Source organism: Ambystoma mexicanum, chromosome 6q, assembly GCF_040938575.1.
Source record: "Ambystoma mexicanum isolate Mex_15411 chromosome 6q, UKY_AmexF1_1, whole genome shotgun sequence".
Taxonomy (NCBI): Eukaryota; Metazoa; Chordata; class Amphibia; order Caudata; family Ambystomatidae; genus Ambystoma; species Ambystoma mexicanum.
Genome location: NC_090937.1, coordinates 1,043,178,583 through 1,043,205,380, shown reverse-complemented (window position 1 = coordinate 1,043,205,380; position 26,798 = coordinate 1,043,178,583). Strand labels below are relative to the sequence as shown.

At 50.6% G+C, this 26,798-nt stretch overlaps 1 protein-coding gene across 4 annotated transcripts in view; it reads right to left on the bottom strand.

The window, feature by feature from the left end:
- CNOT7 (CCR4-NOT transcription complex subunit 7) overlaps positions 1 to 26,798 on the bottom strand; it is an 834,016-nt gene that overhangs the window by 385,127 nt on the left and 422,091 nt on the right. For all 4 annotated transcript variants that reach the window (XM_069631580.1, XM_069631581.1, XM_069631583.1 and 1 more), the window contains one exon: positions 18,368 to 18,529. In XM_069631580.1, coding sequence (XP_069487681.1) covers positions 18,368 to 18,529 — 162 coding nt within the window. The remainder of the gene's footprint in view (positions 1 to 18,367; positions 18,530 to 26,798) is intronic.

Genomic DNA, 26,798 nt, shown 5'->3' with positions numbered 1-26,798 from the left:
CCCAATTATTCATATGATAGTGGGGGAGCAGGCTGAGTGCTTCCCAAGGGTAGCACTCCTCAGCAATATGGGAGATGTGTGCAAATGAGGCACCTCTTGAGAGGCAGGTAACTAATGTACTCCTAGTCCATAGTCCACTTTCCTCCATCCTGTATGGGCGTCCCTCGCGAGGGATGGGCACAGAACCTCTTTTCCACCAGAAAGAGACATTTCCCCATTAATTTTATTGGCGGGCACGGCCCGGGTGGAGAACCGACTCCCTTAACCCTGCCCACCAGCACCACACCTCCGTCACCTTTTCACGCATCGGCTGTATTATACTATAACACTACTGGTCTTATTATATGGGGATGGATGGTGGGACGTATGGAGGAAAGGGGACTATGAACTAGGAGTACGTTAGTCACTACGGTGAGCAACACTTAATTACTGCTACATCCCCTGCCCCTTTCCTCCATCCTGTATGGGCGATTACAACAATGCCCTGGGGAGGAGAGCCTGACATTCTAGGTAAATAGATACGCAGCACTGCTTGGCCAAATGTTGCAACAGCCTTGGCACAGGTATCCAAGCAGCAGTGATTGCAAAAAGCTGAAGGTGTGGCCCACGTGGCCACCCTGCTGATCACCTGCCAGGGAATGGGGTGCTGGAACATTGACGGCAGTCGCCTTAGCTCTTACCACATGCGCATGATCTTCACGTTGCACCTTGTATGCCTCTTGGATAGCTGCTGTGATCCATTGCGCTATGAATGCCTTGGAGGCCTGCTGCCCAGGCACAGAGCCTCTGAATGTTACAAACAATGCATCAGTCTTGCGGATGTCATTCTGTCTAGATAGAATTTCAATGCCCTTGTGACTTCAAAGCAGTGGAGAGTTTTCTCCACACCTTCCTTGGGTTCTGGGAAGAATGTGGGGAGCACAATCCCCTCGTTGATATAGAAGGATGGAAACACCATCGGGATAAATTTGGGGTGTGCGGAGCACGACCCGGTCCTTGTGAAATCTAGTGTATGGCTCTGAGGCGACTAACGCCTGGATGTCTTACTGTACGTGCTGATGTAAACCTAACCAGAAGGGCTGTCTGTAGAGCGACAAACCTAATGTCTGCTGTGGCCATAGGTTCAAATGATTTAAATGCTATAGCGCTTAGGACTACATCCAGGTCCCAAACAGTGTGAGGACAGTTGACCGGAGGGTACAGCCTGGTCAGTCCCATGAGCTGCTTTTTACTACAGGATTGGCCGAAGAGAGGTCGGAGTTCCTATACACACTGATAACGGTCAGGTAAGTTGTACTCCAAGTATCAACCTGGACATCAGACCTGGCAAGATAGACCAAAAAATGAGAACTTGGTTGAGGGTGCATGTCAGTGGGTTCACTCTGTTCCTTAGCCCAAAAGCAGAATTGTGTCCATTTGCTTTTGTACTGCTTGCATGTAGCTTGGCACTTTGGATCTCCATATTGTCAGACAGCTGAAGGTGCTGGAGCGTCCGCTGCTCAGGAACCAGGCCGCTACAGCTAGCCTATGGAAAGGGTGTAGCACCGCGCCTCCCTGCTGCACTAGAAAAGGGCCCTTCAAGTGAAGAGTAGAATTTCCAGCTGAAGCGACAGCTGTCATAGGTCTGAGAACCAGGTCTGTGCTGGCCAGCGAGGCGCTGCAAGAATGATCCTGAGGTTCTTTGAGCTCCTGATCTTGCTCACAACCTTGTGCACAAGTGGTGTGGGTGGAAATGCATACGCCCACAACCCGTACCAGTGTATCTGGAGTGCGTCTCCTAGAAAGCCGTGTCACCTTACTACCCAGGACGCAAACTGCTGGCATGTCCAGTTGAGAGCTGTCATAAAGATGTCTGTTGTTGGGTGACCCCATCTGCTGAACACTTCCTGGAGTATTCTCCTGTTCAGCTGCCATTCATAATTGTCGGTGGCCAGACAGCTGAACTTGTCCGCTTCCAGATTGGACTCCCCCGGAAGGTGGACCACTGAGAGCCACACTCTCTGGCTGATAGCCCATTCCCAGATGTGCAGGGTCAACACGCACATTTGCATGGGCTCTGGTGCACCCCCCCCTGCCCGTTGATATAGAACATGCAGGTCGCATTGTTTGTCTTTATGCACACCGACCTATCGGTTGAAAAGACTAGTGCTAACTGTATAGCCATAAGCTCCAGCCAGTTGATGAGATTCTGCCGGTTGGTTGAGGTCCAGAGACTGGAAATTACACCCCCAGGGTGGCTCCCAAGCCGCGGAGCAAGAAAGCTGTGGTAATGGTGTACTGTAGGGGGTGGATGGAAGGGCTTGCCCACCAGAGTAGTCTCCTGTTGCCACCATCTGAGGTCATGGTCAAGGTGTTGTGGAATGGAGATATGGGGGGGCCCCCGATGCCAGGAATCAGCAAAATGTAGCTGGAGCCTCCTCATGTGCAGCCCAGTGTATGGGGATTGCCAGGAGTCATGCCGCCAGCACTCACAGAAGGTGTTGATACCACCAAGTGATTCTGCAAAAATGGGAAACTGCTGATCAGATCACCATCACCTTGTCCCCCGTGGGGAAGACTCTCTGCTGCTGTGTGTCTCACAACAGGCCCAGAAACACTAGCGTCCGAGTAGGGGTGAGCTGAGATTTCTGGTAGTTGATTGAAAACCCCAGTTCGAATAGGGTAGAGATGAGTGATTAGCCTCGAACCTGCTCCAGAGAGGTACCCGTGACTAGCCAGTCGTCGAGGTACGGGTAGACGTGTGCAACCCCTCCAATCTCAGAAGAGCCACCACTGCATTCATAAGCCTACTAAAGACTCTCTGTGCTGAATTTAACCCGAAGGGCAGAACACTACTAGAAATGCAGACCCATGACCCGGACCCGAGGAAGGCTGGGTGAGTCTGCACAATGGGGGTGTGGAGATACGCGTCCTTCAGGTCCAGGGAACACGTCCAGTCTCCCCCACAGAGTCTCTGCAATAAACACTGGCATCACCATCTTGAACTTCTGCCAGGGTAGGTAAAGACAGAGGGAAGATGGATCCAACACAGCTTGCAGGCCCGCCGGGTTCTTTTGGATAGTGAAGATGCAGGAATAAAAGGCATGTACCTGCTGGGAAGGGGTACGGGGGGTTGCTCTAGCGCTTAATTCTCGACAAGGGAGCAAATCTCTGCTAAGAGTGATCGTGTGCCGATCTGTTGAAGGGTAGGGGAACTCGGGGGAGGGGGAGATTAAGGGGATTGCAGAGATAACCGGACGATCAAGACAGTACTCAGAGCACACATGCGTCCGCAAACTTCGCCCGCCATGACTGACTGACTGAGCAGGTCCAGCCTGCCCCCCCAACTGGGGTGCTGTGGATCTGAAGCGGGACGTCATTGTTTCTTCTGGTTAGAGGCTGAGGTAGAGGAGGGGGACTGAAAGGGCAACTAATGGGCTGTTTTATGGTGCTTACTCCTGTGCCGGCTGGAAGACCTTCCAGGCTGTCTGGCTTCGTGGTCATGGGACCCCTGGAAGCAGCCAAATGATCGCCCCTTGTCTGAGCAGGACTGACTGGACAAAATGGTTTAGTCGCTGCTTTGTTAAGTATGGCCAGAGACTTTGCTGTCTGGGAGATGGTGGTCCTTTTTAATCAAGCACATCATGCCCTTGGAATGGAAGAGATCCCCCCCCCCCCCAAACCACCCTCAAACGGAAGAACAAGGATTCTGTCCTGCACATCCTGGTTTAACCTTGTGGCCTTCAACAAAGCAGTGCGCCTCATGGCTGTTGCCAGACAGATTGCTCTATTAGCCATGTCTATGTGGCCCAGAGAAGTCTCAATCATGTCCTGGACTACGATTTCGACCTCTGCCAGACCCACCTTGAATGAGGCTTGCTTGTCCTTCGGGATATCAGGCAGAAAGTCAGATCTCCCTCCACAGGCGTTGATTAGCCGCAGCGAGTATAGCCTGCCTGAGATGTAGCCCGCCATTTGAAAAGACCTTGCTATATGAATCAAGGGTCTTCCCTTCCTTGTTGAGGTCGGTCGTGGCAGTACTAGACTAGGAAGCCTGGGATTTACGATACATAGACGCAACAGCGATTACTGAGGACGGGGGGTTGCGTGTAGGGTAGTGTGCTGTCCCCCTCAGTTTGCCTGAACCTAGCATTAAGCTTTTTGTTCACAGGTTGCATGGAGTGGGGCTTGAGCCAGCCCTTTTTGGCCAAAGCTTCCAGTTCCTTTTGTAGGGGGATGCCTGACCAAGCCTCTGCCTTGATGCTCAGGCCCCTGCCAGAACTCCAGCTTCAGTGAGCTCCTGTTGTGGCTGGGGGATACCCAGGTATTCTGACAAGTCTGCAATCCTGTCATAAAATGCTTTCACTGAGGAGGGCGTATCCTGCCCATCTGTGTCAACTTGGTCCATGGTCACTATTGGGTGGGGGGGGCGGAGGGGCGCCTCGGGGGTCCTCCATGGTGGGCTGGGACAACACCAGTTACTGCTGGGCTGCGGAGCCTGCCGTGGACTGCGCCGGGGAGGCCAGTGGCAACATGTCTTTAATAATGCCCCTGAGGAGTGTGCCCATTTGAGGGAAGCGCATGGGTGACATGAACTTGTCAAAGAACCCGTCCTTACAGTCTGGCTGTGAGCGGTCTTGCACGGGAGGAGGGGGTGAATATGCCAGTTGTCTCCCGAGCCCCTGTCCATACATGGGGGTGGTGCCCAGTCTGTCCTAGGTGGCAACCCTCTTTTGTTGATCGCTGGCTTGACAGGCCTCAGCGCCCGCCTGCGAGGCTTCCCGCCTTTGTTGCTCAGGAGTGGCAGCCATATTACCTGGAGTAGACTCAATTTTGTCCACACCTTGAGGTGTTCCCAGGCTCTGCCTGCATGCACTGGCTCTGTTCCGCCCCCTGCACCTCTGGCGTACACCCGGTAGGCAGTAAGCCCTATGCCTACCGGTAGTGTTGATCCTGCACAAAGGTGTCCCCTCGGGTAGGACCCGGTATCTGGGAAATGCCCCTTGCGAGAGGCCCCCTGTGGTCAGAGCTCACAAGGCCGCCGGTAGTCAGAGCTCACAGGCCCCTCGGCTGCAGGACTGGGAGAGCCCTTGGACCCCTCGGCATTGAGGCCGGTAGCTTCTTGAGCCTCGGTGCTCCCAGAACTGGTGTGAGGGCCAGACTGACCCCTCCCGCAAGAGGGCTTCACCGGGAAGGAGTCGTCTCTGTGGGGTGCTTTGGAAAACAACGCACCAGTCTGAGTCTTCCTCCGGACGTAGTCCTTGATGTTCTGCACAAGTAAGTCCTGTTGAAGAGTTGCCAACGTTCAAGTCGGTGCTTGAGCGACCTGGGAGTGAGGGAGTCACATGCGGAGCATCCATCCCAACTGTGGTCCTCACCAAGGAATCTAAGACCAAGCGTGTGAGAGTATGCTGTTGGGAAGGAACCGTTGCACGACAGACCCTTGATAAAGCATGTTGGGTCGACATGCGCCAGGAACAGAGCTAGGGCACCGGTGGGCAGTGTTCCCAAGTCTGCAATAAAAAGAGAAAAATTAGATAAAATACTGGGGAAGCACGTGGAATTACGAGGCAAGGCCTTACCCAGGAACAGTGGTGGAGCGATCCGTTCCAGTGAACGCGGAAAAGGGGACTGAGGTGTGGTGCCACAGGGTGGGCTTAAGGGAGCCTGTGCACCCTGGTAAATTTAAAGGGGAAATGTCTTTCTCGTGGAAATCCCTCAAATACACTAGGTAAAATATGCATTTATGCATGAGTATTAACATAGCATTCACAAGACATGAAGAATACTAACATACATAATGTATAAGGTGAATGCCACAAACGACACGCAAATCTAGCTCACTAACAGAAACAAGAGGGCAATGTGGCAGTCGGCTTTCCTAAAACAGAAGCAGCAGCATGCTTTTAAACAAAAAGCTGAATACTTGCAGAGCTCAGACAAAAGTTGGCAATGTTAGGTAAGATTTCCGCAGAGCTGGTAAATCTTCCTTTCCTGGTTCAACTCCAGAACCTTTTGCTTTTCCAGTGGGATATTTTTCATTAATACCTCAGTGAGTGGGAACCTTTTTCCACACTCACCTCATCTTTAACTCTTTTTATGGGTGTCATTTTTAAGACTCTCCATAGTGTCTTTTTAAAGTTATCATGTCTAACAACTTATTGGCAATAAGTGCCTGTTGTTGCTGGGTTGCTCTAGGGGCTCCCCATTTAACTTTCTTGTGCTAACCTTGAGTGAACTACAGTTCTCAAGGGTGGAAAAGATCTTTGGATCCCTTTTACATTTTATTCTGTGAAACCAGCACGCCCCACCTTATGTGGAGTGCTGGGGAGATACAATGTATCCCCTTTCACATTAAACTAACAATTCTGTTAGTGACAAGCTTATCTTTAATGGCTGGTGGCAGTGATACCTTTTACTAATTTGGTGCACCTTTACTGCGGGCTGTGATTACAGCTGCAGTAAAGGCACCTAAGGGTGCTCATTTTACCAAAATGGCCCCGGTCTTCTTTTTCTGCCATTTTAGTGTTTGTTTCTTCCCCTGACATCCATGGCAGGAAATTCCTTTGTTGGAGTTTTGTCTTTGGCTGGAGTCCCCTGGACACCCCGCCCAGACGCCAGTCAGTCTGCAAGCACAGGAAGTGGGGGAGGGGTCCAAAACTTCCCCCTCCTTTGTCTTATGCCTTCCTTCAACTGGGACAAATCCCAGTGGCGGGTTGGCTGTCCTGATTCGACAGCCAAACGCCCCCTTCTTGTAAAATGCGGGGAGAGAATGCAGAGGTTGTGTTGCAGTTCCTGATAAATACTGGAAACCTGGAAGCTGAAGTCATGTCGACCACTGAAACAGAAAACCGAAGAGGATGACGAAGGAAAAGCAGCGGGAATGATTTCCAGCGACCGGAGAGCCTGCTGTGTAACCAGAGCCTGCTGCAGCCCTTCCTTCCGATCGACCTGGGGTCTCCGAAAACGACGACCCGAACCCAGAGCCTGGTGAGACCCACTAGACTCAAGACGACCTGCATTTTGAGCCATCCAACGGGTTGCTGTGACCTTGCGTTCTTGCAATACCCTGGGACCTCCAGCCACTGTGCAGTGCACGGTCTTCCGAATCTCGCTGAAACTTCGTGGGCATCCTGGTGGATCTCCAGACACACGAATAGAGTCCAGAAAGTCACCTCGCAAGAGTGCAGGACCTTTTAAACAACAAGAATTCAACCGCGATTTTCTGTCTTCTGTGCTCCTTGAAAAGGCGCCAAACCGGCAGAACCGCATTCAGCCGCGAGAGAAATCTTGCCTAGAGCCTTCTTCATCGATCCCTGCTGCAAAGTCCCTTCTGAGGTCTTGTGTTCAGTCTCCAGGACAAGGAATCCACTGACCGGGTATTTGGCTGCAGTCCCTGAAGTTCTCCTGCTGCAATCTCTTCTTCATTGCTGAGGTACTGTGTTGGCTTGGGTATATACTTACCTTAAGCCTGTTGGGATTTCTGTGTAGTCCTGGGGTGTTTTCTGTGATTGGGAGGTCCCTCGTCCAGTACACCCAGTCCCACTGCTAGAATCCCGCTGGGGTGTCTTCTGTGAAGCCCATGGACCCTCTTCTAACCCTAGAAGTAAAGTACTCACTTGTTTGCCAGTTTTCCTAAGGAAACTGACTTTTGCTACTAAAGAACTTATTCTAACACTGCCTGTTGGTCACTAGTCCTAGTGACCCCCCCCCCCTTTCTGGCACTGAGAACACTCATGCTCTAAGGGAAAGACTTTGAAGGGATTGGGACTTCTGCCTAGAAAAGAACTCAAGTGTTTTACTTACTTATAAAGAGTTGGTGGGTAACTGTAATTCTCAGAGTGAACAGTTACAAAAGTTCTTACTGATCTTGAATGTGTGATGCACTATGCTTAAAAGTATGGTTAACATCTTTTCTTCCTTAGCCACTGTAAAGGTATTTTACTCTCCTGTGATTACTTTTGTAAAGAGGCACAACCTAATGTGTTGGCTTCACCAGATTATTCCGGTAGGGTAATTGTACGAGTGTCCTCCAGCTGTTGGTATCACCAGGTTAGTCCTGTTAGGATAACTGTATGAGTGTCCCCCAACTGGGTCTTGCTTCCCCTGACTGGAGCAGAAGGACTGTTCTGGGGGTGGGTTCGCCTTCTACTTCTGCAGCATGGTCCGATTCCTTGAGGCCCACCACTTTAGGTGAACTTCCTACTCCGGTGAAGGTGTTCAAGAATCTGGGGATCTTGCTGTCCTCCGACTTGTTCATATTGCCTCAAATCAGCGCGTTCTGAGTGTGCTGCGCAAAGTTTTGCCCTTAATCCCGGAGCCTTTGCTACCTCGGGTGTTGGCCTCTATTGTCAGTTGGATCGACTATTGTAATGCTCTGTATTGGATCCACAAGCTGCAACTGTGGCAGCCAGGGTGGCACCGCCTCCCCCATATGGAGCTCATATGCCCAGTGCTTTGCACTTTGCAGTGGCTCCCTGTGCCACAGAGGGTTAGGTTCAAGGCCCTGTGCCTGGTGCATCATGCTCTTTCTAGGCAGGGCCCGCAATTCTTGAGGGACACATTTTCACCGTACGTTCCGGGTAGGGCTCTCCGCTCCTGTGAGGCCAACTTAGTGGTCACCCCCAAAATCCGCCTGGCCAATGTTGGTGGGCGCACCTTCTCCTATGCAGCGAATAGACTGTGGAACGGGCTCCCTGTTGGTCTCAGACGCTTGGATAATCCCTTACAATTTAGAAGGGCGCTGAAGACCTTGTTTCAGGGTCATGGTTTGGGCCAGTATGTCTTTTCCTCGCACCAAGATGTCTTTGGGCGATCGTGCACGTTATAAGTTCATATAACCTAACAAGGACATAGGCACAAGATAATGCGCACATCTCAGCAACCAGGCGAGATGTCCACTATCTGCCTATCAGAGCGCGGATTGTTTTTGTTTTTAAAACAACTTTAGCCCACAAGTTAATCTACAATGAGGCAACCACCTACCTAAACGCCAGTCCCACGCAGAACATTCCAGGGCACTCCCTAAGATCCAGCTCAGTCTCTCCTTGTTATCCTTTGCTACAAAAGCAAAAGGGAAGGAAGACCTATTTTCACAGTTCACTACTATTGAAGTTAAGTATTAAGGTAACTTAACCATCTGCCCCATTAGCTGGGCCTATGCTATAACCGTCCAGTGGCGTCTTGATAAAAGCTTCCAATTTTCACCTACTATAATACCCTAGGAAGGATGCAGCGTTTGAATTGTAGATCTTACACTACCATAGTGCCAATCATATTGCCTGCATGATTTTGCCCTCCCACCATCAGGTTTCTGATGTTGATGCAGGGTTGCCTCACTTCAATTGTTGTGTGGCAACCACTGAGTCATCCATACGGTCTACCCCCAATAAAGTGATTGTGGAGGGATGGTTTACATTTCATCTCAGTGAGGTTGACAACATACCTAGCCAGAACGTGCATGGTGTACGGTTTGACCAACCTCATTAAGAGACATTGAATGAGCTATTGTTTTCAGCTCATCGAAAGTCTTCTTCCTCTTGCATTGTAAAATTGAGGCCATCTCCAAATAATGCATTTTACTTTCTAATGTTTCAGAATCAAGATGGCAAAGGTAGTTCCATATCTGTTAAGACCATGGAGTAATCTTCCCATACACTCACCACCTACTCTTGGATTAATAATTGTTACACTCATTCTATGAGGAAAAAAAAACTTTTTTGGCATGTGGCTCAGTGTCTTGGACTCGACACCTTGGCAGCATTGGCACCTATACTGCTTGGCGTATCGCAGACCTCTCCTTGTGCTTCCCTTTCTTTCATTAGCAAATCTAGATTTCATAAAAAAAAATATTTGCTACTCCTTGGGAAATCAATCAGTATTTCTAACTAGGGAGGTTTATTGGCCTGTTAATTTCCCGGATGCCTAGCGTTTTGTCCTCTTCTAAAGACTGACAAATATTCCTATGCTCCTGAACCTATAGGAGAATGAAGTGCCTTTGGTGTCATGCTGGTCTGTGAAATCTCATGGCTTTTGTATCATTTGTTACTTTTAGAAATGTGCAATTGTTAAAGATTTTGTGACCAAAACAAAAAAGAAATGTTATTAACGTAAGGGTCTGCCATATATGGTGCTGCTTCTACATTCTTCTGTCTGTGGTAAGACATCTGTGTTCTCTTGATACGGGTCGGCACAACAGTCTTGTCCTTCTGCATATACTTCCAGAATTTTGGTACCAAAGCTTTCAAAGCCATGGTGTCCAGAAATTGTAGGCCACCGCTTGGTGTGTTTTAAGAGAACGTCAAGCTCTTTGACCGTGAGCTATGTCATAGGCTGCTCTATATCGTTACATCACCCTCTTTCTGACACGGAACTCAAGCGTGTCTCCCTTACCACAACAGTTCCCTACTTCAGCTAAAGCACTGGTCCACTCCTTTTGTTCAAACGGGTGCCCACTCACTCCTTTGTTTATGTTGTCCATATTTTTAAAGGTGGTCCCTCCTTCTCCGGGATTGCCTCTCCTTCCCCCGACCTGCTAGTTTTCTCCACGCCAGATGCCCCTTCATGTTTGTCGGTCTGCACCAGCTCCTTTCTTACTGTCAGTTTTGCCCCAATTTGGATTCCCAACCCCTACAAGTCTTCTATCACACTTCTCCCACCCCCATCATACTGCCAGTCCCTGCAGCGTGCTTTGTGGCACACTAAAGCTGTAAACGGAAAGACATGCCACCTTCTGAAGCAGTCCTTTACATGTCAGTTTTGCCCTCCCGGGCAACAGGGAGAAAAGAAACAACTTCGAAGGAGCAGTATGAAGCTTGACTGGGACTGCTGTGCATCATACATTTAACCCATAGGTTGGTCCCTTTAAGGTCCTGGATCTCACCAGACACGACCACCAGTCATTTGGCATTTAAAACGTACAACTCTTCCTCGGGAGTCGCCTTGGTTGTGTCTGCTCCATCTGCCTCCATGATGAATGATGCCCAACGGTGAAGTTTTATTACATCCTTTCAAAAATGCCCTCCACTTGGTCTCATGGGAGGCACTGTTTGCTCACCCTGTGTGTATCAATGCAGGTGAAACGATTTCACAATGCATAAGGGGTGCCCCTCCTCTACTTCCATCCCTAGTCTCCAACTCATAGGAATTTTTGGAACATGCGCCATCGCCTCCGTTACTGCTTGCAATAGATTTCTCACTATGCTCAAATTCAGTACACTTTAACCACCTCACCTGGCCTCCATAAACCTGTCCTTGACTAAAGACATAATATGCTGGAAGGAACAAGTTACTTACCTGTAACTGTTGTTCTCCAGCATGGGTCTGGCATGGATTCACATGCTCATGAATATTCCCCGTTGTCAGACCGGGAATCCTCGGTAAAGAAAAAAAATCAGTTTCACTTCTGCACTGTCTTTCTCCCAACAACCAATCACTGGTCTCTGGGTCATACTGCCACCAGCCAATGAATGCCCTCGACCCAAGTCCCTCTGGCAGCCATCTTCAGATTCGGTAGCACGTAAAGTGGCAGTGGGACCAAGAGAAGAGTCGCAGAGGGGTAGGCGGGAGGGTTCGCATGTGAATCCATGCCAGACCCATGCTGGAGAACAACAGTTACAAGTAAGTAACTTGTTCCTTCTCCAACATGGGGTCTGGCATGGATTCACATGCGCATGAATAAAGAATACATAGCAGTACACATGCACAACCACGGGAGGTGGCAAGGCTCAACATTAAGCATCTCAACATTAAGCATCTCTTACCTCCTCACCAGGCTCAACTTCAAGCAAACAGGTTGCGCAGCACTGCTTGGCCGACTCTGGACTCCTCCCTGGAATCCCTGTCGACACAGTAGAACTTCATGAAGCTGTGTGTCGGCCTCCACGTAGCAGCATTGCAGATATCCAGCAGGGGCACAACAGACAGGAACGCCGTAGTTGCAGCGTTCGCTCTGGTCGAGTGGGCTCTCGGACGGCCAGGCACTGGTCGGTTCGCCAACCGATTACAATGGGTGATGCAGCCGGAGAGTCACCTGTAAATGGAAGCCTTGGAGAGGGCCTTCCCATGGTTCACAGTGCCAAAGTTCATAAAAAGTTGCAACGTCTTCCAAAAACTCTGTGCGGTCCACATAGAACTTCAGCACTCCAGCCACATCCACTTAGCCGGAGACAAAGGCGTCGGGAAGAATACAAGTAAAACCAAGGGCTTATTTAGATGAAAGTCCGACAGCACCTTGGGCATGAAGGAGGGGTGCGTCTGTAGCACCGCCCTCGTCTCGTGGAATGTCAAGTAAGGTGGTTTACAAGAGAGGGCCTGGATCTCTCCCACTCATCATGCAGAGGTGATGGCCACAAGAAATGCTGTGGCGCAGAATGCATAGGCTCGAACAGGGGACCCATGAGCCTAGTCAGCACCACATTGCGCTCCCTCGCCGGGGTCAGAGCCTTCACTGGCAGGAACGAACAGAAAAGTCCTTTGATTAACTCCTTGACCAGGCGGTGTGACCACAACGACCGTCCCGGAGTTCCGGTGTAGCGGGAGCTAGCCGCCAGATGAACCTTGGAGGCATGGGTCAGCCCTGCTTTGGTCAGCGACAGCTAATACGGCAGCACCTGCAGAGCTGTAATCCGTAGAGGGTCGATCTTCTGTGTACGGCACCAGACGGCAAACCTCTTCCACTTATGTCTGTAGCATTTCAGTGTAGACAAAGCCCTGGCCTTGGCAAGCACCTCCTTGCAGTCTGCCGGGATATCGTATCCTCCAAACTCTAGTGCTGCAGGAGCCCGTCCTGCAAGTTCAGCGACCCGGGGTGGTGGTGCAGGATCGCGCCTCCTTCTCTGGTGAGAATATCAGCGGCCGCCGGAAGTTTGACTGGAGGGGACGCCAACATGTCCAGAAGGTCCAGGTACCATATCTGTTTCGACCACGCCAGTGCAACGAGGATCATCCTGTACCGGGACTGTCCGTTGATTGACTAATCGAAGAAGCAACAGCAACGGAGGGAACGCATACAGAAACAGGCAGTCCCAGGGGAATGATAATGCGTCCCCCATGCTCCCCAGCTGGGGAAACCTGCTGGCGAACCTCTGGCACTGTGTTCGTCGCCGTCGCAAACAGATCGATCTGGGGATTGCCCCAACGACGGAACGGAAGATCCACTTGGTCCTGCCGAAGCTCCCACTCATGGCAAGAGCGCAACTCCCTGCTGAGGGAGTCGGCGATGGTGTTCTTCACTCCTGTCAAATGAAAAGGGACGAGGAACATCCCCTGGGCAACGGCCCAGTGCCATAGGTGCTGCGCCTCTCTGTAGCGCGCTGGGTATCTGTTGCCACCTTGCTTCCGGATGTTAAACACTGTGGTGGCGTTGTCCGTGAAGACCAGAATCACCTTGCCCTTGAGGGACGGAAGGAAAGACTTGAGGTCCAAAACACTGCCTGCAGCTCCAGTACTTTGATATGCAAGGACTTCTTCTCCGGTAGCCACAGGCCCCTTGCATGGTGACCTACGTGTGCGCGCCACAACCTTCCAGGGAGGCGTCCGTCGTGACAGTCTCCTGATTAGGCACTGTCTGGAAGGCTGTGCCTGCCGACAAATGACTCCCCCCGCACCCCCTACCACCGTATCGCTCAACAGAAACTCTTGTCGAGAGAGATCTTGTCCTCGAAGCTTTCCGATACCTGAATCCAACGGGCATCGAGGAACTCTTACAGTCGCTGCATCCACAGCCTGCACAGCCAAATGAGGTAGATGCATGACAACATCACACTGTTGAGCCGAGACGCCAGAAACGGTGCGTATTGCGATGGAACCAAGCAAGACTTTGCATAGTTCACCGAGAACCCCAGCTCCGTCAGCAACTGGACAGTTTTCGCTGTGTGTGCGACGGCAATCTCCCTCGATTTCGCTCAGATGAGCCAGTTGTCCAGATAGGGGAAACTTGGATCCCTCGTAGACGCAACTGCGCCACCAATGGCCCCAGGCACTTGGTGAAAACCCCTGGCCCTGACTTCAATCTGAAGGAAAGGGGCTTGAACTGGTAATGTTGCCCTTGAACCACGAAGCGCAAAAACACGGTGTCCCTTGTGAATGGGGATGTGAAAGTAGGCATCCTCTGAGTCCAGCGATGACAGGAAATCCCCCCTCTACCAGCTGTCCTAGCATGTGCTGAAGGGTGACCATTCGAAACTTCTGGGATCTTATGTACTTGTTTAGACGGCGGAGGTCTAGGATGGGCCTTCAACCGCCAGTCTTCTTCTTGACGAGGAAGTACCGAGAGTACACTCCTGAGCCCTGGAGCCTTTTTGGAACGAGCTCCATCGTGCACTTCTTCAGCATGGCCTGCACCTCCAGCAGAAGCTGAGGGATGTGATTTTCCTGCCTGGCCACTGGTGATATGCGAGGATACTTTCGTTGGAATGTCAGGGTGTGTCCATGGGCCAGAGCATCCAGCACCCAATGATCGGTGGAGATGGATTTCCACACGCTGACGAAGTTCACAAGCCGGCCTCTCACCAGGTTGGGCAAGTGGGGGCCCGACATCAAGGCCGGTTCAATCTTGCTTCGCCATGGAGGCACCGCCTTGGGGACCTTGTCGATGAGGGCGACCTCCTCCAGACTAGCTGCAGCCCCTGTAAGCCTCCTGGGCCGAATAGCAGGACGGTTGACGGTAGGACTAAGAACTTCCACCAAAGCCTTTGGAGGAACCTTGGGGTTTACCCCCAGAATTCCAAAAGGACGGCCGTCGCTGCTGAAGCGTACCCAGGATCTCCAACACTTCCGCTCTCTTGTAACCGGGAAGGAAGTTCAGGAGGGGAGCGATTTTAAACCAAAGCTCCCGGTCATAGCGCACCATGATGGCGAGGGTGTTGGCCACCTTGATTGTCACCGCCACTGATGTGATGACTCGTCATCACATAGCGACAAACTTCTTCCCCTCGCTGTCAGGGGGGAGGGAGGAGGTCGTTGACGCAGAAGACCCAGAAGATTTCTTCCTCACCGCCGCTGAGACTACCGATTCTGGGGAAGGCTGGGACCTCAAACACTTGGGTGCAGAATCTGGCACCCTGTACTTCTTTTCGTACCGGTCTCTCTTCGCCGGGCCGAAGACTGGTTATTCATAAGGGGCAGCCCCTCGTCCAAATGTCCAATAGAGGGACCAACAGCACAGTCTTCCTCTTTGCCTCGCAGCGTTGGTACAGGAACCCCTCTTTTCCTCGGGGGTCAGCTGAACAGGTCCGAGGCCCTAGAGATCATGGCATGGAATGAGCCTATCTCGTCAGGCGGTGAGGCTCTGGCCGGTGGAGACGGGAGGTCTAACCCAGAGTCAGCGTCTTTGCCGTCATGTTCAGGTCTGTAGCCTCCCTCGGCGGAGGGAGGGGGTCAACTGGTGACAAGGCGGTGGAGGGTGCACTCTCCTCTTCTTGGTAGGGGGCGTGCCCGATGGCCCTGGTGCCCGGGATCTTCGGTTGCTGTGGGATCTTCGGTCAGCGGAAGGAAGCATCCTTGTCCGAATCTCCGACCATAAGGTGTGGAGTGCCTGGAGAATGTCCACCGAAATGTCCGCTGGGTTGATGTGGTTGCGGAAGTGGGAGCGACGGAGGCAGCAGTGTAGGGTTCTTCACAGCCTGCTCCTCCTAGTCGGTCTTGTCGCCACTCTCATCGTCTCCCTCGTCGGGATCCTTCCCGTAGGACTGGACTTCGACGAACCTCTTGTCCAAAATGGTCTGGAGAGTAGAAAGCTCCTTAGAGGAGAAGTCTGTGCCCTGCAGGACTACCGTGCCCGCCACCCCACCTTCTCCAGGGGCATCTGAGGGAGATGATGACATTGTCCTCTCCAGCGTCTTCTCTACGGGTTGAAAAGACTATCCCCTCCTGGCAGGCAGGGAAACTCACCTTGGGGACCATACCATGCGAACCTGGAAAGGCTTTGCCGTGGTAAATCTGGGCCTGCATGACCTTGGTTGGGCTAGAGGCCCTCACCTTGGGGGAAGGGTCAGCGCCCCGCACCCCCCCCCCCCACTTGGCCTTCTCCAACTGGCCCGTCCGGGACTTCTCCAGAAGCTTACTCGGGTGGTCCGACTTCCTATTAGCCGAACCGGAGCATTGGCTCGTGGTTGAATGTGCTGGAGACGCTGAGCACCCCCTCGCCGGGGGGCCCGTCGCAACGGCGCTACTGGTGCCCGTGGACTTGCAGTGCTTAGCTTTATTTTGGGCCCCCTTGCCGGAGCACCCTCATAGGTCTTAGAAGACCGCTCAGTGTTCTTGTGGCTGAGGGAGGCATGCTGCAGGGCCTTGGCCTGGAGCCACTTGGTGAGACTCCTGCGCCGATCCTTCACGGTACAGGGGACCATCTCCTTGAAAAAACACAGTCTTCCTCCATGTGCGTTTGGTCCGAATGTAGGAAAGAGGTACAGGGAGTGCCCATCGTCCAAGTAGATGTTCCGTAGGCCACATCCTGGACAAATCCTGAACAGAGGCGTTGGGTCTTCCTTCTCAGCCATGTCCACGCGGAGGAGGCCTTGCAGAATCTTCTGGAATCCTAGCTCGACGAAATTGAGCCCTTGAGGGGCGCTGGAAAATCCAAAAACGGGTCCCTTTTAATCGGATGATGGGTCAATGGAGCTTATGGCTCGATTGACCGGAAAAATGAGAGTAAAACGCTGGAACAAAAGCGCAAAATGCAGTAAAAAGCCTGAGAGCTAATCAAAGGGACTCCCACCACTCGAACGTGCGGTAAAAATCTGAAGATGGCTGCCAGAGGAGGGGATTGGGTGGAGGGGAGTCATTGGGTGGGGGCACTATGACCCAGAGACCAGTGATTGGTTGTTAGGAGAAAGACAGTTCAGAAGTGAAACTGAAACAGATTTTCTCTTTACTGAGGATTCCTAGCCTGGCGACTGGGAATATTCATGAGCATGTTAATCCATTCCATACACCATGCTGGAGAACCAACGGTCTGCTTTTCATGTTATCTGCATCCAAATCAGTAATCAGGCCAACTCGTATGGTTCTGGTGGCCTCATATGCACATCGACAAAAGCAAGTGGCGGTAGCCCAGCAGTGGTACTTTGGGGTCATCGGCGTCTCAAATCAAACCTCACCGATTTCCAAATTAGCAACACCTGCAGAAGTGCTGCACACAGGCATCCTGCCAAACAAGGCATGCTTATGGAAGCAGAAAATAAATAGCACTGGCAAATCACGGCAAACCATCAACTCTCTGAACGCACAAATCACTGCAGATCAGATGTAAAATGATAATTAAAATTAAAACACTTTCCATAAAGAGATTTAGTATGAGGCCAGCCTTAAACACTTACAAATATTGATGAAATATGAAAAACAAAAGCCCTACAGAAGGAAAACAATGATGCAAAGAACACTTCAAAAGCATAAACTGGTGGTGTGGGTTATTGGTGAAGCTAGATAAACCGAGCTCTCAATGGATATGTGGATATAGTTTTAGAAATCCAAGTGATAAGGTCTGGTATACTGCAGGAGTAGGGCTAACAGCACGTCAGGGAGAGTGTCCAGACCAGGGTGGGCCGGAAACTAGGGCACCTCTCCTTAATATTCATGAAAATAAATTTGCCTATATTTACAATCATAGTATGCAAATTTATATAATGAATAATGAGGGATATCCTGAAAATCCTGCATGTTTCTAGCCCTCGAGTTGGTCAACCGTGGTCTAAACCCAAGAGCAACCAGCCTTTGTAGAGAAAAAAAAACTACCTGCTGGAGATGCAACAAGAAAAAGCAGCAGACCGGGTACAAAAGCTACAGTACAAACAAATAGTGTCTACATCTATTCAGTAATAATTGGGGGAGACACCAGCCAAGACAGGTTGGAACAATAATTGGAATAGAAGATGAAAGCCATCCAGGTTACTAAAAAACCACTTCTAAACACAGGGGTGTGACATGCATGTGCTCTCCAGAGTCTCACTTACCACTGCCTAGCAAGGTACCAGACACTGAAGAACCTGCACTGATCAATGGAAGAAATAGGAAACCGCATTCAAGAACCAAGGTGCGAAAGGATTCATCTTCACTCATTCAGAAGAGGCACTTGCCCCTTTCCTATGCTGTTCTACTTGCAATCATCTCTCATCGGAAAAGGTTACTCAAATTAAACAGCAACATCGAGATGTGGGCATCTAGCCTTCTTTCATCAAGAAAAGGGATAGCTCTATAGCAGGTGGTTTAGACCAAAGGTGCACTGCGAAGTAGAGAACAAATCAAAGCAACTGATGAAAATGTATATACTATATATATTTTTGTAAAACTCATTACATTTTCTGAAGACATTTGATGGCACCAGCACAAAAGAAACAGTAGTAAATACCGATTTAGAGAACGCAATTTCGGAAAGGTTTACAGAATTTACCTATGAAATGAAAGCCATTTGACCCCTTCGCATAATATTACGCCGGATGTCATTAGCACCTCAGCAAAATGCAGAGCTTCAATTCCTTCATCTTCATGCTTTTTAAACTGGATTCCTGATGACGTTAAGAGCTCTATGGAGTCCTGTGCATACATGTCCTCCCTAGCAAAGAAACAGAAAAGTGGTTATGTGCTGCCAGAGGAGATTCTCACACACCTTTAGATTGGTTTACCAAAAGAGTAAACAAATGTCCCAATCGGCTAATAGTGGAATACTGGAAATGACACCACAAACATTACTTCAATTAAGCTTTACCCCTCAAACTTAATAGCAAAACAAATCTAGAGCTATATTACAGAATCCAAGTGCTTCGAACTGGGCTCCCAAATGTATTTTATTCCACATTGGAAAACATATATATTTTTTAAAACATTGTGCATGTGGGGTTGTGGCTTGGAGCGCCAACGATGTTGCAGCTCTGCTAAGAGCCTCCGTGCGGAGTAGGGACCTGAATCCGGCCATGTGCCGAGCTGAGGGCTAAAATTGTGGAAGCCCCTGGGGGAGATGTCCGTTAACATCTAGGCGAGAGCAGAGGTGGGGGGAGCACGGAATCCCAATCCTGCCACCTTTGAAGGTCCAGAGGGAGCAGCCAGTGCGGCAAGCCAAGATGCCGGGCACCAACGATTACCTTCAACAGCAGGGGCGCACTGCCGACAGCAGGGTCGGTGGGGAGTGGCAGCGAACAAGTCACCGGTCAGAGCAGCATCCACGAGCAGAATTATATGGGAAAACCTCAAGATGGAGTCGGGCCTAGCTGCGAGACTCAGGCGCTCCAGTGTTCATGTGGTCGGAGAACCATCACCAAGGAGCCAACAGCAACAAACACCCGTGAGGATGCAGTGCCGGGGATTCCTCCATCCAGATCCCTGGACAGCTACGGACAGAGTGCGCAGGGCCTCAAATTCCTGCAATGTGTGCAGTGTGAGGAAGTCTTTCATCCGCCCCGGCACTGGCAGTAACGTCGCTATCCAGAAACCTGGAAGTGTTTTAGTGTGGGGGAGGCATGCAGGGTGACAAGTGACAGATGACAGTTATAATAAAATAATTATGTAATGACAATGTCGCAAAAGGAAGAGGCCAAACGTGATTGAGGTGGAAAAGCTTTGGCCACAAACTTTATTGTAACAATAGCAATGGTGCAAAAGAAAACCAACCATAAATCATAAGAAAAATATTTTGTGAACAGGGGCATCAGGTGAGCGGGGACCCTACTCCCATGTAGGGCCAACTCAAGGCTGATCCCTGCCGCCCTTCATACAAAATGCTTGTGATGTTGGATGGATCCAGCCTGTGAGCTGTGGCTGGCGTCTCTTCTTTGACTTTGCAGTTGACCTTCCTCTGCATTCTTTTTGTCTTTCCCATGCAAGGTGGAGAGGTATTTGCCGTTCGACTGTTGTGCACTTTTTCATTTGGTGGGGGGCTGGAGGCTGTCTCCCCGCTCACTGTAGTGAGTGGGATGTTGCAGGGAACAACCCCCAGCCCCAAGTCCGACCCCACCAAAACACAACACGAAAAGTTTGGACTTTTGGTAGTCCGAATTTTGTGATGTGCGTTTTAGGTCTTTTGGTGGGGGTCGGACTTTTAAACTTGGTAAATTCGCACAATACCGTTCTGACCTACTTGTGATATGGCCTGATGAGAGGCGCCATTGCTTTTTAATCCTTAGAGGTGGTTCTGGAGCTTTGGCATTGCCTCCAACAGGCTTTCAGTTTTGGGGATTGTCCGTTCCTTGCACCCCGTGTGGGGGGGTTGTGCCTTTACCCACTGTATGTAGGCATTTCTTTTGCTCTGATCCACGTGGGATGTGTCACATTGTGAGACGCTATTAATTTTTATCCTCGGAGGGGAGTTCAAGCTTCAGCTTGCATCCAAATTGATTTGAGGGGATTACCCTTCCCATGAACCCTGTAGAGGCATTTTGCCTTTCTCCCCGTCATGCACCTTTATTCCTCGTTTTGAAGCATGTGTCGGCATTCTTTATGCTCCATGATCCACTCGGGATTTGGCCCCATGTGGGGCGTTATTGGTCCTCATCCTCAGTGGTGGATTCTTGAACTACGTCTTTCATCAACTTACTTCACGTTTGGCAGTCTGTACTTTGTTTTTTGGTTATTTACTTGATATGCTTTATGGGTATTTGCCTTTTACGTTATCTGATGTCTTTCCTTCTTTGGTTGGTCATTCCTAGGCTTCGGCATTCATCCAAAGTCCAAGTTTTGGCAACCTGCCTTTGCAATTTAGATACTTATTTAGATTTATTGAGTTTTAGGATAACGTCTTTAGTTTGCCTGTTCCTGTGACCCTAGGTCTTAATTTGGTGCATGTTCTATTTTGGGGATTTTTCTATTTTACCATTAGTGCCTGTCCTATTTGATCCCCCATTATATACTTCTATGTTGCCACTATTTAGCAGGAGGGAAGGATTTCTTTTTTTTTTTTTTTAAATCACTGTCCTGCAGCTCCAGTATCTGCCAGGACAGGGGAACAGATGACTGGGGGCTACCTTGCCCGCCTTATAGGCCAAAACTGGCCTGAAGGCAAGGTATTGGGCCCCTTGTCTCTGCATCCGTCCGGATGAGAGGGGGGCCTTTGATGTGGCGTGTCAGGGGCAGGGACTACCTTTTGTCACCTGCCCCTGCCACCTCCCTGCTGTCTGGGTCGCCATTGTAGCTGGGGCTTGGAGGCCCGCCGGGTCACTGGGATGTTAATTGGGCAAGCACCTGGAAGGTGCTGCCCCGGCCCACAACCACCACCAACTCCCAGTTTATGCCCCTGGGTCTTCCATTCCAGTGGGCCCATATCTAGGAGAGCAGCTGTGGAACCTGGCGGGGATCACAGGAAGCCGTTGCTCATGCCTCCCTCAAGAACAAACGCAGGACCTGATTTGTCTCCATCTGTGGGAAGTCCCATGCATTGCAGAGGTGCCTTCAGGAAGAGTGGGGTGTGGGGAGGGTGTGGGGGTGTAGCTGCACATCTTTTCCCTCCCCCAGCCAAGTCTCCAAGTGGGCAAGTGAGTCTGGCAGCCCCCCGAGCAGTGGTGGCAAGTGCCCAAAGGCTGGGGCAGCAGAAGATCCTGGCCTAAGAAAAGGGAAAGCCAGGGTGGATTTCTGGCAGCTCGCTCCGATTTCAGCACAAACATGAGGCCCAAAGGCACAGGGGCCATCGGTCTGGGTGGTCTCCAGTGTCTCACACTTTGGACGGGCCCTCCAATATCAGCTTCTACTTCTAATCTGCAAGTAGGGACCCCCTGGGCATGTGGCCCCCTTGTGAGCCGAATATGGCCAAGCAGAAGAACAGCAAAGTCCCAGACATTGACACCATGCTGCAGTCTCAGGAGAAAGGGCGGAGGACGTAGACAGTTAGAGCCGTGTCCTCTCCCCTGAGAGGCCCAGAGAGGCAGGGGTGTAGGAGACCCATAAAATGTGGGGGGTGGGGGGGGAGAACAGGGGACACCTTGGGGACTTGGGCGGGGAGAGGCAGGAATTGCCTGCTCGCAGATACTCCTTTGCATCTTTCCCCAGTCACTGACGTATGCAGTAGATTGTACAGGGGCTTACCCAAATGGATGGAAATACTTTGGTCTTAATATTCCCCCCACAGGCCTGGTTTTTCTCTTCCACCTCAATTGGTGCGATGATCCGTTTCACTTCTTGTGTTTCTCCAGGTCTACCAGTGATGGACCTTTAGAGAGATATTTTATAATACTCTCACCTGCGCTTCAAGTGCAGATACTTTATGGAGTTTCGCCATCCGATCCTATTCCACTTGAACCCTCAATGATAGAACGTGTGTGCCCCTTTATAGCAGTGTATGAGCTGCAATCATACCTCGGCACAAGGGTATTCACTAGATTTACATGGATAGTGGAACAAGTGCTGTTGTGAATCTCGAGGCTCCGCTTTATTTTTTTCTGGGTCACCCAGATGGCTTATGGTGGCCTCAATTTAAACTTGTCTAAAACTCATTCAGCTTGTGGTGGGTACCAGAAATTCAGTGGCATCCCTATTTTAAAACAAGCGCCGGCAACGCCAACTGTTTGGGTTTTAATGTAGGCATGGAAAAGGCACTTGCCAGGCACCGCCATAGTGGTAATTAGATACCCTCTGATGGTAGCAGCTGCAAAATGGTGCAAGTACCTGGACATTTAATGGTAGTGCCTGACAAATGCCCAATATGTATATAAAAGCAAACACTTGCCATTGCTGGTTTTTAGCAGGACTTCAGTGAAGGAAATGCAAAGTGCTAATAGAGTGGCTGAAGGCATCCCTGGATAAGACATTTGTATTACACCAATAGTATGTTCCCAGCCCCAATTAAGTTATTAACTATACAGGGCTTTGTAGTATGGAATGATACTGCATTTATAACACGCCTATACACAAGTGTTTCAAGGTACGACGAGGCAAGGGAGGGGGAACAGAGGGAAGAGAGACAATCCTACTAGGCCAGGTGTCATTCAGATCGTGCAAGTGCAGGGGAAAGAGTAAAGTGCGGAGGGGGTGGGGGGATGGGACAGTGCAGTACATGGGATAATAAGGTAAATAAAGTAAAAGTAAGGCCAGCAGGTGGCAAATGCAAGGGTAAGTGCAGACAACAGGTGTCAAGTGCTGGTAGTGGGACTGTAGGGATACAGAAAACAGTCCACAAGTGCAGGAGTTGTCAGGAAGGCAGTGCAGGAGGGCGACTGGCGGGGGAGGGGGTCTGTGTCTGAGATCAAAAGGGTGGCCAGGTAACCAGTGCAGTTTCAGTATCAGCCAGGAAGTCCGCTAGGGGAGAGGAGGAGAAAAAGCAGAAGCAAAGAGAAAGGTTTTGAGGTGCTTCCGGAACCGGAGATGGTTCTCCTCAAGTTTCAGGGAGGCAGGGAGGCTGTTCCAGAGTGAGGCCCCAGCCAAAGATCTACCACCAACTCGTTGCTTGGAGGAGCGTCTGATCCTGAGGGAGTTGGAGGCGGATGAGCGAAGAGCTTGAGAAGGAAGATATTTAGGAAGTAAGAGTTGAAGGTATTGAGGCCCCAGAAGGCCTTATGGACAATGCAGAGGGTTTTGAACGTAATCCTCACAACCACTGGGAGCCAATGCAGAAATTTCAGTCCTGGAGAGATACGATCCCTGGGCTTGAGGCCAAGGACAAGTCTCGCAGTCCTGTTCTGGATGAGTTGCAGAGGGCAGAGGGTAGCAGGCAGATTTAGAAAGAGGCTGTCACCAGTACAACCTAGAGAGAACCAGAGCTCTGGAGACAGTGAGCTTCTGGGGGAAGGAGAAAAATTGAATACCTCCGAGGAGGTGCAGCTGGTAGTGAGACTTCTTAGAGACATCAAGAGATGTGAGGCGAGAAGGAGAGTGCGGAGTCGAAGATGACGCTGAGGTTTTTGGCCTCACAGGTGGGAGCAGGAAGAGGGCCAAGAGAGGCCGGCCAGAGAGTGACAGGAAAGGAGGGAGCGGGTGTGTTGATGAGGCAAATCTCGGTCTTACTGGCATTAAGGCAGAGATCATTGGCGGCACACCATTCCTGTATGGCGGGATGACAGAGGGAGAAGAGGTGGCTGAGGGTAGCTTGAAAGTGAGCCGAGTCATCCGCACAGCACTGGAAGTTGGGGCAGAGCACGGTAATGCAGTGGGCAAGAGGTGCCAGGTATTGGTTGAACAGCCAGGGGGAGAGAGAGAGTTAAACCCCTGGGGAACAACACATGTATAGATGGAGGAGAGGAAGGACCCAAGTTGAACCTGGGAGGGTCCATCAGAGAGGAAACAAGTCAGCCACGCCAGGGCCTCACCGGTGATCCCCAGGTTATCACGGAGACGGTTGAGCGGGATGGCATGGTTGACTGTGTCAAAGGCAGAAGAGAGATCAAGTAAGATGAGGACACAGGGGGTGTTGGACTCCAGGTTGGAGAGCAGGTCTTAACGGATGTTGAGGAGAGCAGTTTCCGTGCTTCTGGCAGCTCTGGAGCCATACTGATGATCATGGGGACAACCAACACATTCAGTGTGAAGATTGAGCTGGGAGATGGCCAGCTTTTCCAAGGGTTTGCCCAGGAAAGGAGTGATGGAGATTGGGTGATAGTTGGCCGAGCAAGACGGGTCAGCAGAGGGTTTCTTAAGGAGAGGGTGCACAAGGGAAGACTCCAGTAGTGAAGGAGTGGTTGCAGAAGTCGGCCAGGGCAGGAGCCAGGGAGTCAATGTGGTCCTTGGTGGCTTTGGAGGAACAGGGATGAACCTGTTTTGATGAGACTTTCATAGATTGGACTGGTCTAGAAACCTCATCTGGGAGAACAGTTGAAAGGCAGAGAAGGAGGGAGAGAGGTGGCCGAAGAAGGGTCAGTGGAAGAGCAAGGAGTAGAGGGAGGAAGTTGAGAGGAGGAAGGAGAGGACAGGATGTCCTGAGTTTTAGAGATGAAATGAGAAGCCAGTGCTGTGCAAACATCCCTAACTCAATGGCTTTATCGAAACCCGAAGCACATCCTATGCCATTTCTGCCCTACACCACTATCCCTGTGTTCTCGTCTTTCCTGAACTCTTCCCTCCCCTGCAAACACTGGTCACCCTGTGCTGCAAACCATCCCCATCTTTCATCTGCAATCCCTTCTTGTTCCCATCTCTCCCCTCCCTTGCTCCTCTCTTTGTCCTCTGCACTCCCCCCACTCTGCTGCACCCCAGTCCCTCACTTCCCATTCCCCTATGGCCAGAACCCCACAACTCATCTGTACACTTACTCAGCACTTTCTCCTCAGTCTTCAGAGAACCCTCTATATCCTTGGGCGCTTTTCTACAAATATTAGACATGTTCCATTGTCGTACCTCATTTTGGGGTCTACTCCAGGTCACTGTTGAGACAAGGCCCAGCCAGTGCTGTGCACACATGCTTGTATTTATTATTGACACTATAATGCTGTTTGCTGGATGCTGCCCCCCCCCCATACTGTCCTGCACCGCACTGGTCCGAGACCACATGTTTGCCACATCTGCACTGTATGCAGTGTCAGTATACATACACTCATCGCTCTGTGGTGAGGAAGTCCAGGTATGGACCCAGCAGGGGGTTGAGGGGGGCAAGTTGGTAATGGGGATTATAAGCCACTTGGACTTCCATAAGCTAGTGCCCTGTTCTGGATGTGCTAAGGGAACGGAAGGGAAGATGGCAAAATGCTTCTTCTCACAGCAACAAAATTAATATTGCATATACCATAGGGACCCCTGGGAGGCGCAAACACCACAAGGGAAAGGAAACTGCAACGGAGCATGGACAGGAAAGTGCACTGGCACGCAGGTCCATGGGGGAAAGAGGCCCGCTAACAAAGCCATACAGTGCTGTCTCAGGGCACTGTCACCAGGTAAGTATCACGATGTAAGTGACTGACCTGCATTTATTTTCGGGGTGTTGAGCTGTGGGGTCAGGTCTTTTTAGTGTTTACACATTAGCCTGCAGTGAAGGTGTAAGTAATTTCTCATTTCTGCATTCATGTAATACAGACTATTCTTTACAGTCGACACGCTTTCCAAACGGTCATCTCCCTATCATGGCTTTTTAATTCCCACAAGGCGCAGGTGGCGGTGCTCTGACCTCACACTACACTTCTGGTTCCTAAATCAGAATTAGAGCTCTGCAGAGCCTAAACAAGCCCCCCCCTCTTGACACAGGCCAACCCCTCCCTGCGTCGCACACCTCCCCTCAGCCACAGCCACCACAGTACCTTAGTTAGTTTCAACTGCTTCAAATAAATCCACAGACGTGTGAGCACATCCCTTTGCTCCGGGTACAGGCCGAGGCAACTTGCATTTCACACCCATTTTTATGGTCCTCATGAATGCCCTCATTATCGGGAAGACCACACTGCACAACGAACCTCATTATAAGCTTCAACATAAACAAATAGCTTAATTTTCTAAACAATGGAGACCTTCCCAGAGTAGCACTCCGGTGCATGTGCTCCAGGTATGTCACCACAAGCCAGTTTGCTGCCGACCTATAAAGAGTTCCACCAGCTAGTAAAAATGGGTAAATATTGAATCCCTCTGAGCTGGGGTCTTTTTTCTAAAGTCGTGTAGGTTTGCGATGCACTCGTGAGCACCTTGCGCAACACAGGGGTCTTGGGTGGTGATTTATCATTTATGGTCTGTAATCGGGCTATGCAAAATGTGAACAGTGCATACAACACATCAGGGACGCATGTATTTTGCTCATCATTTAAAAGTGCACATTGCATGCACAGAACAGCCCAATTTAGCACTTCTGTGCTGTTGGGTCACCTGCATGCAATTTGAAACCTTCACAAGGCATGGGGCAAAGCCGGTCTTTTCCTGTTATGGTGAAATAAAACGAGGGTTGGACCCTCAGGTTTTTCAACTCATGATGAAACATTAAGAGGCCAGGA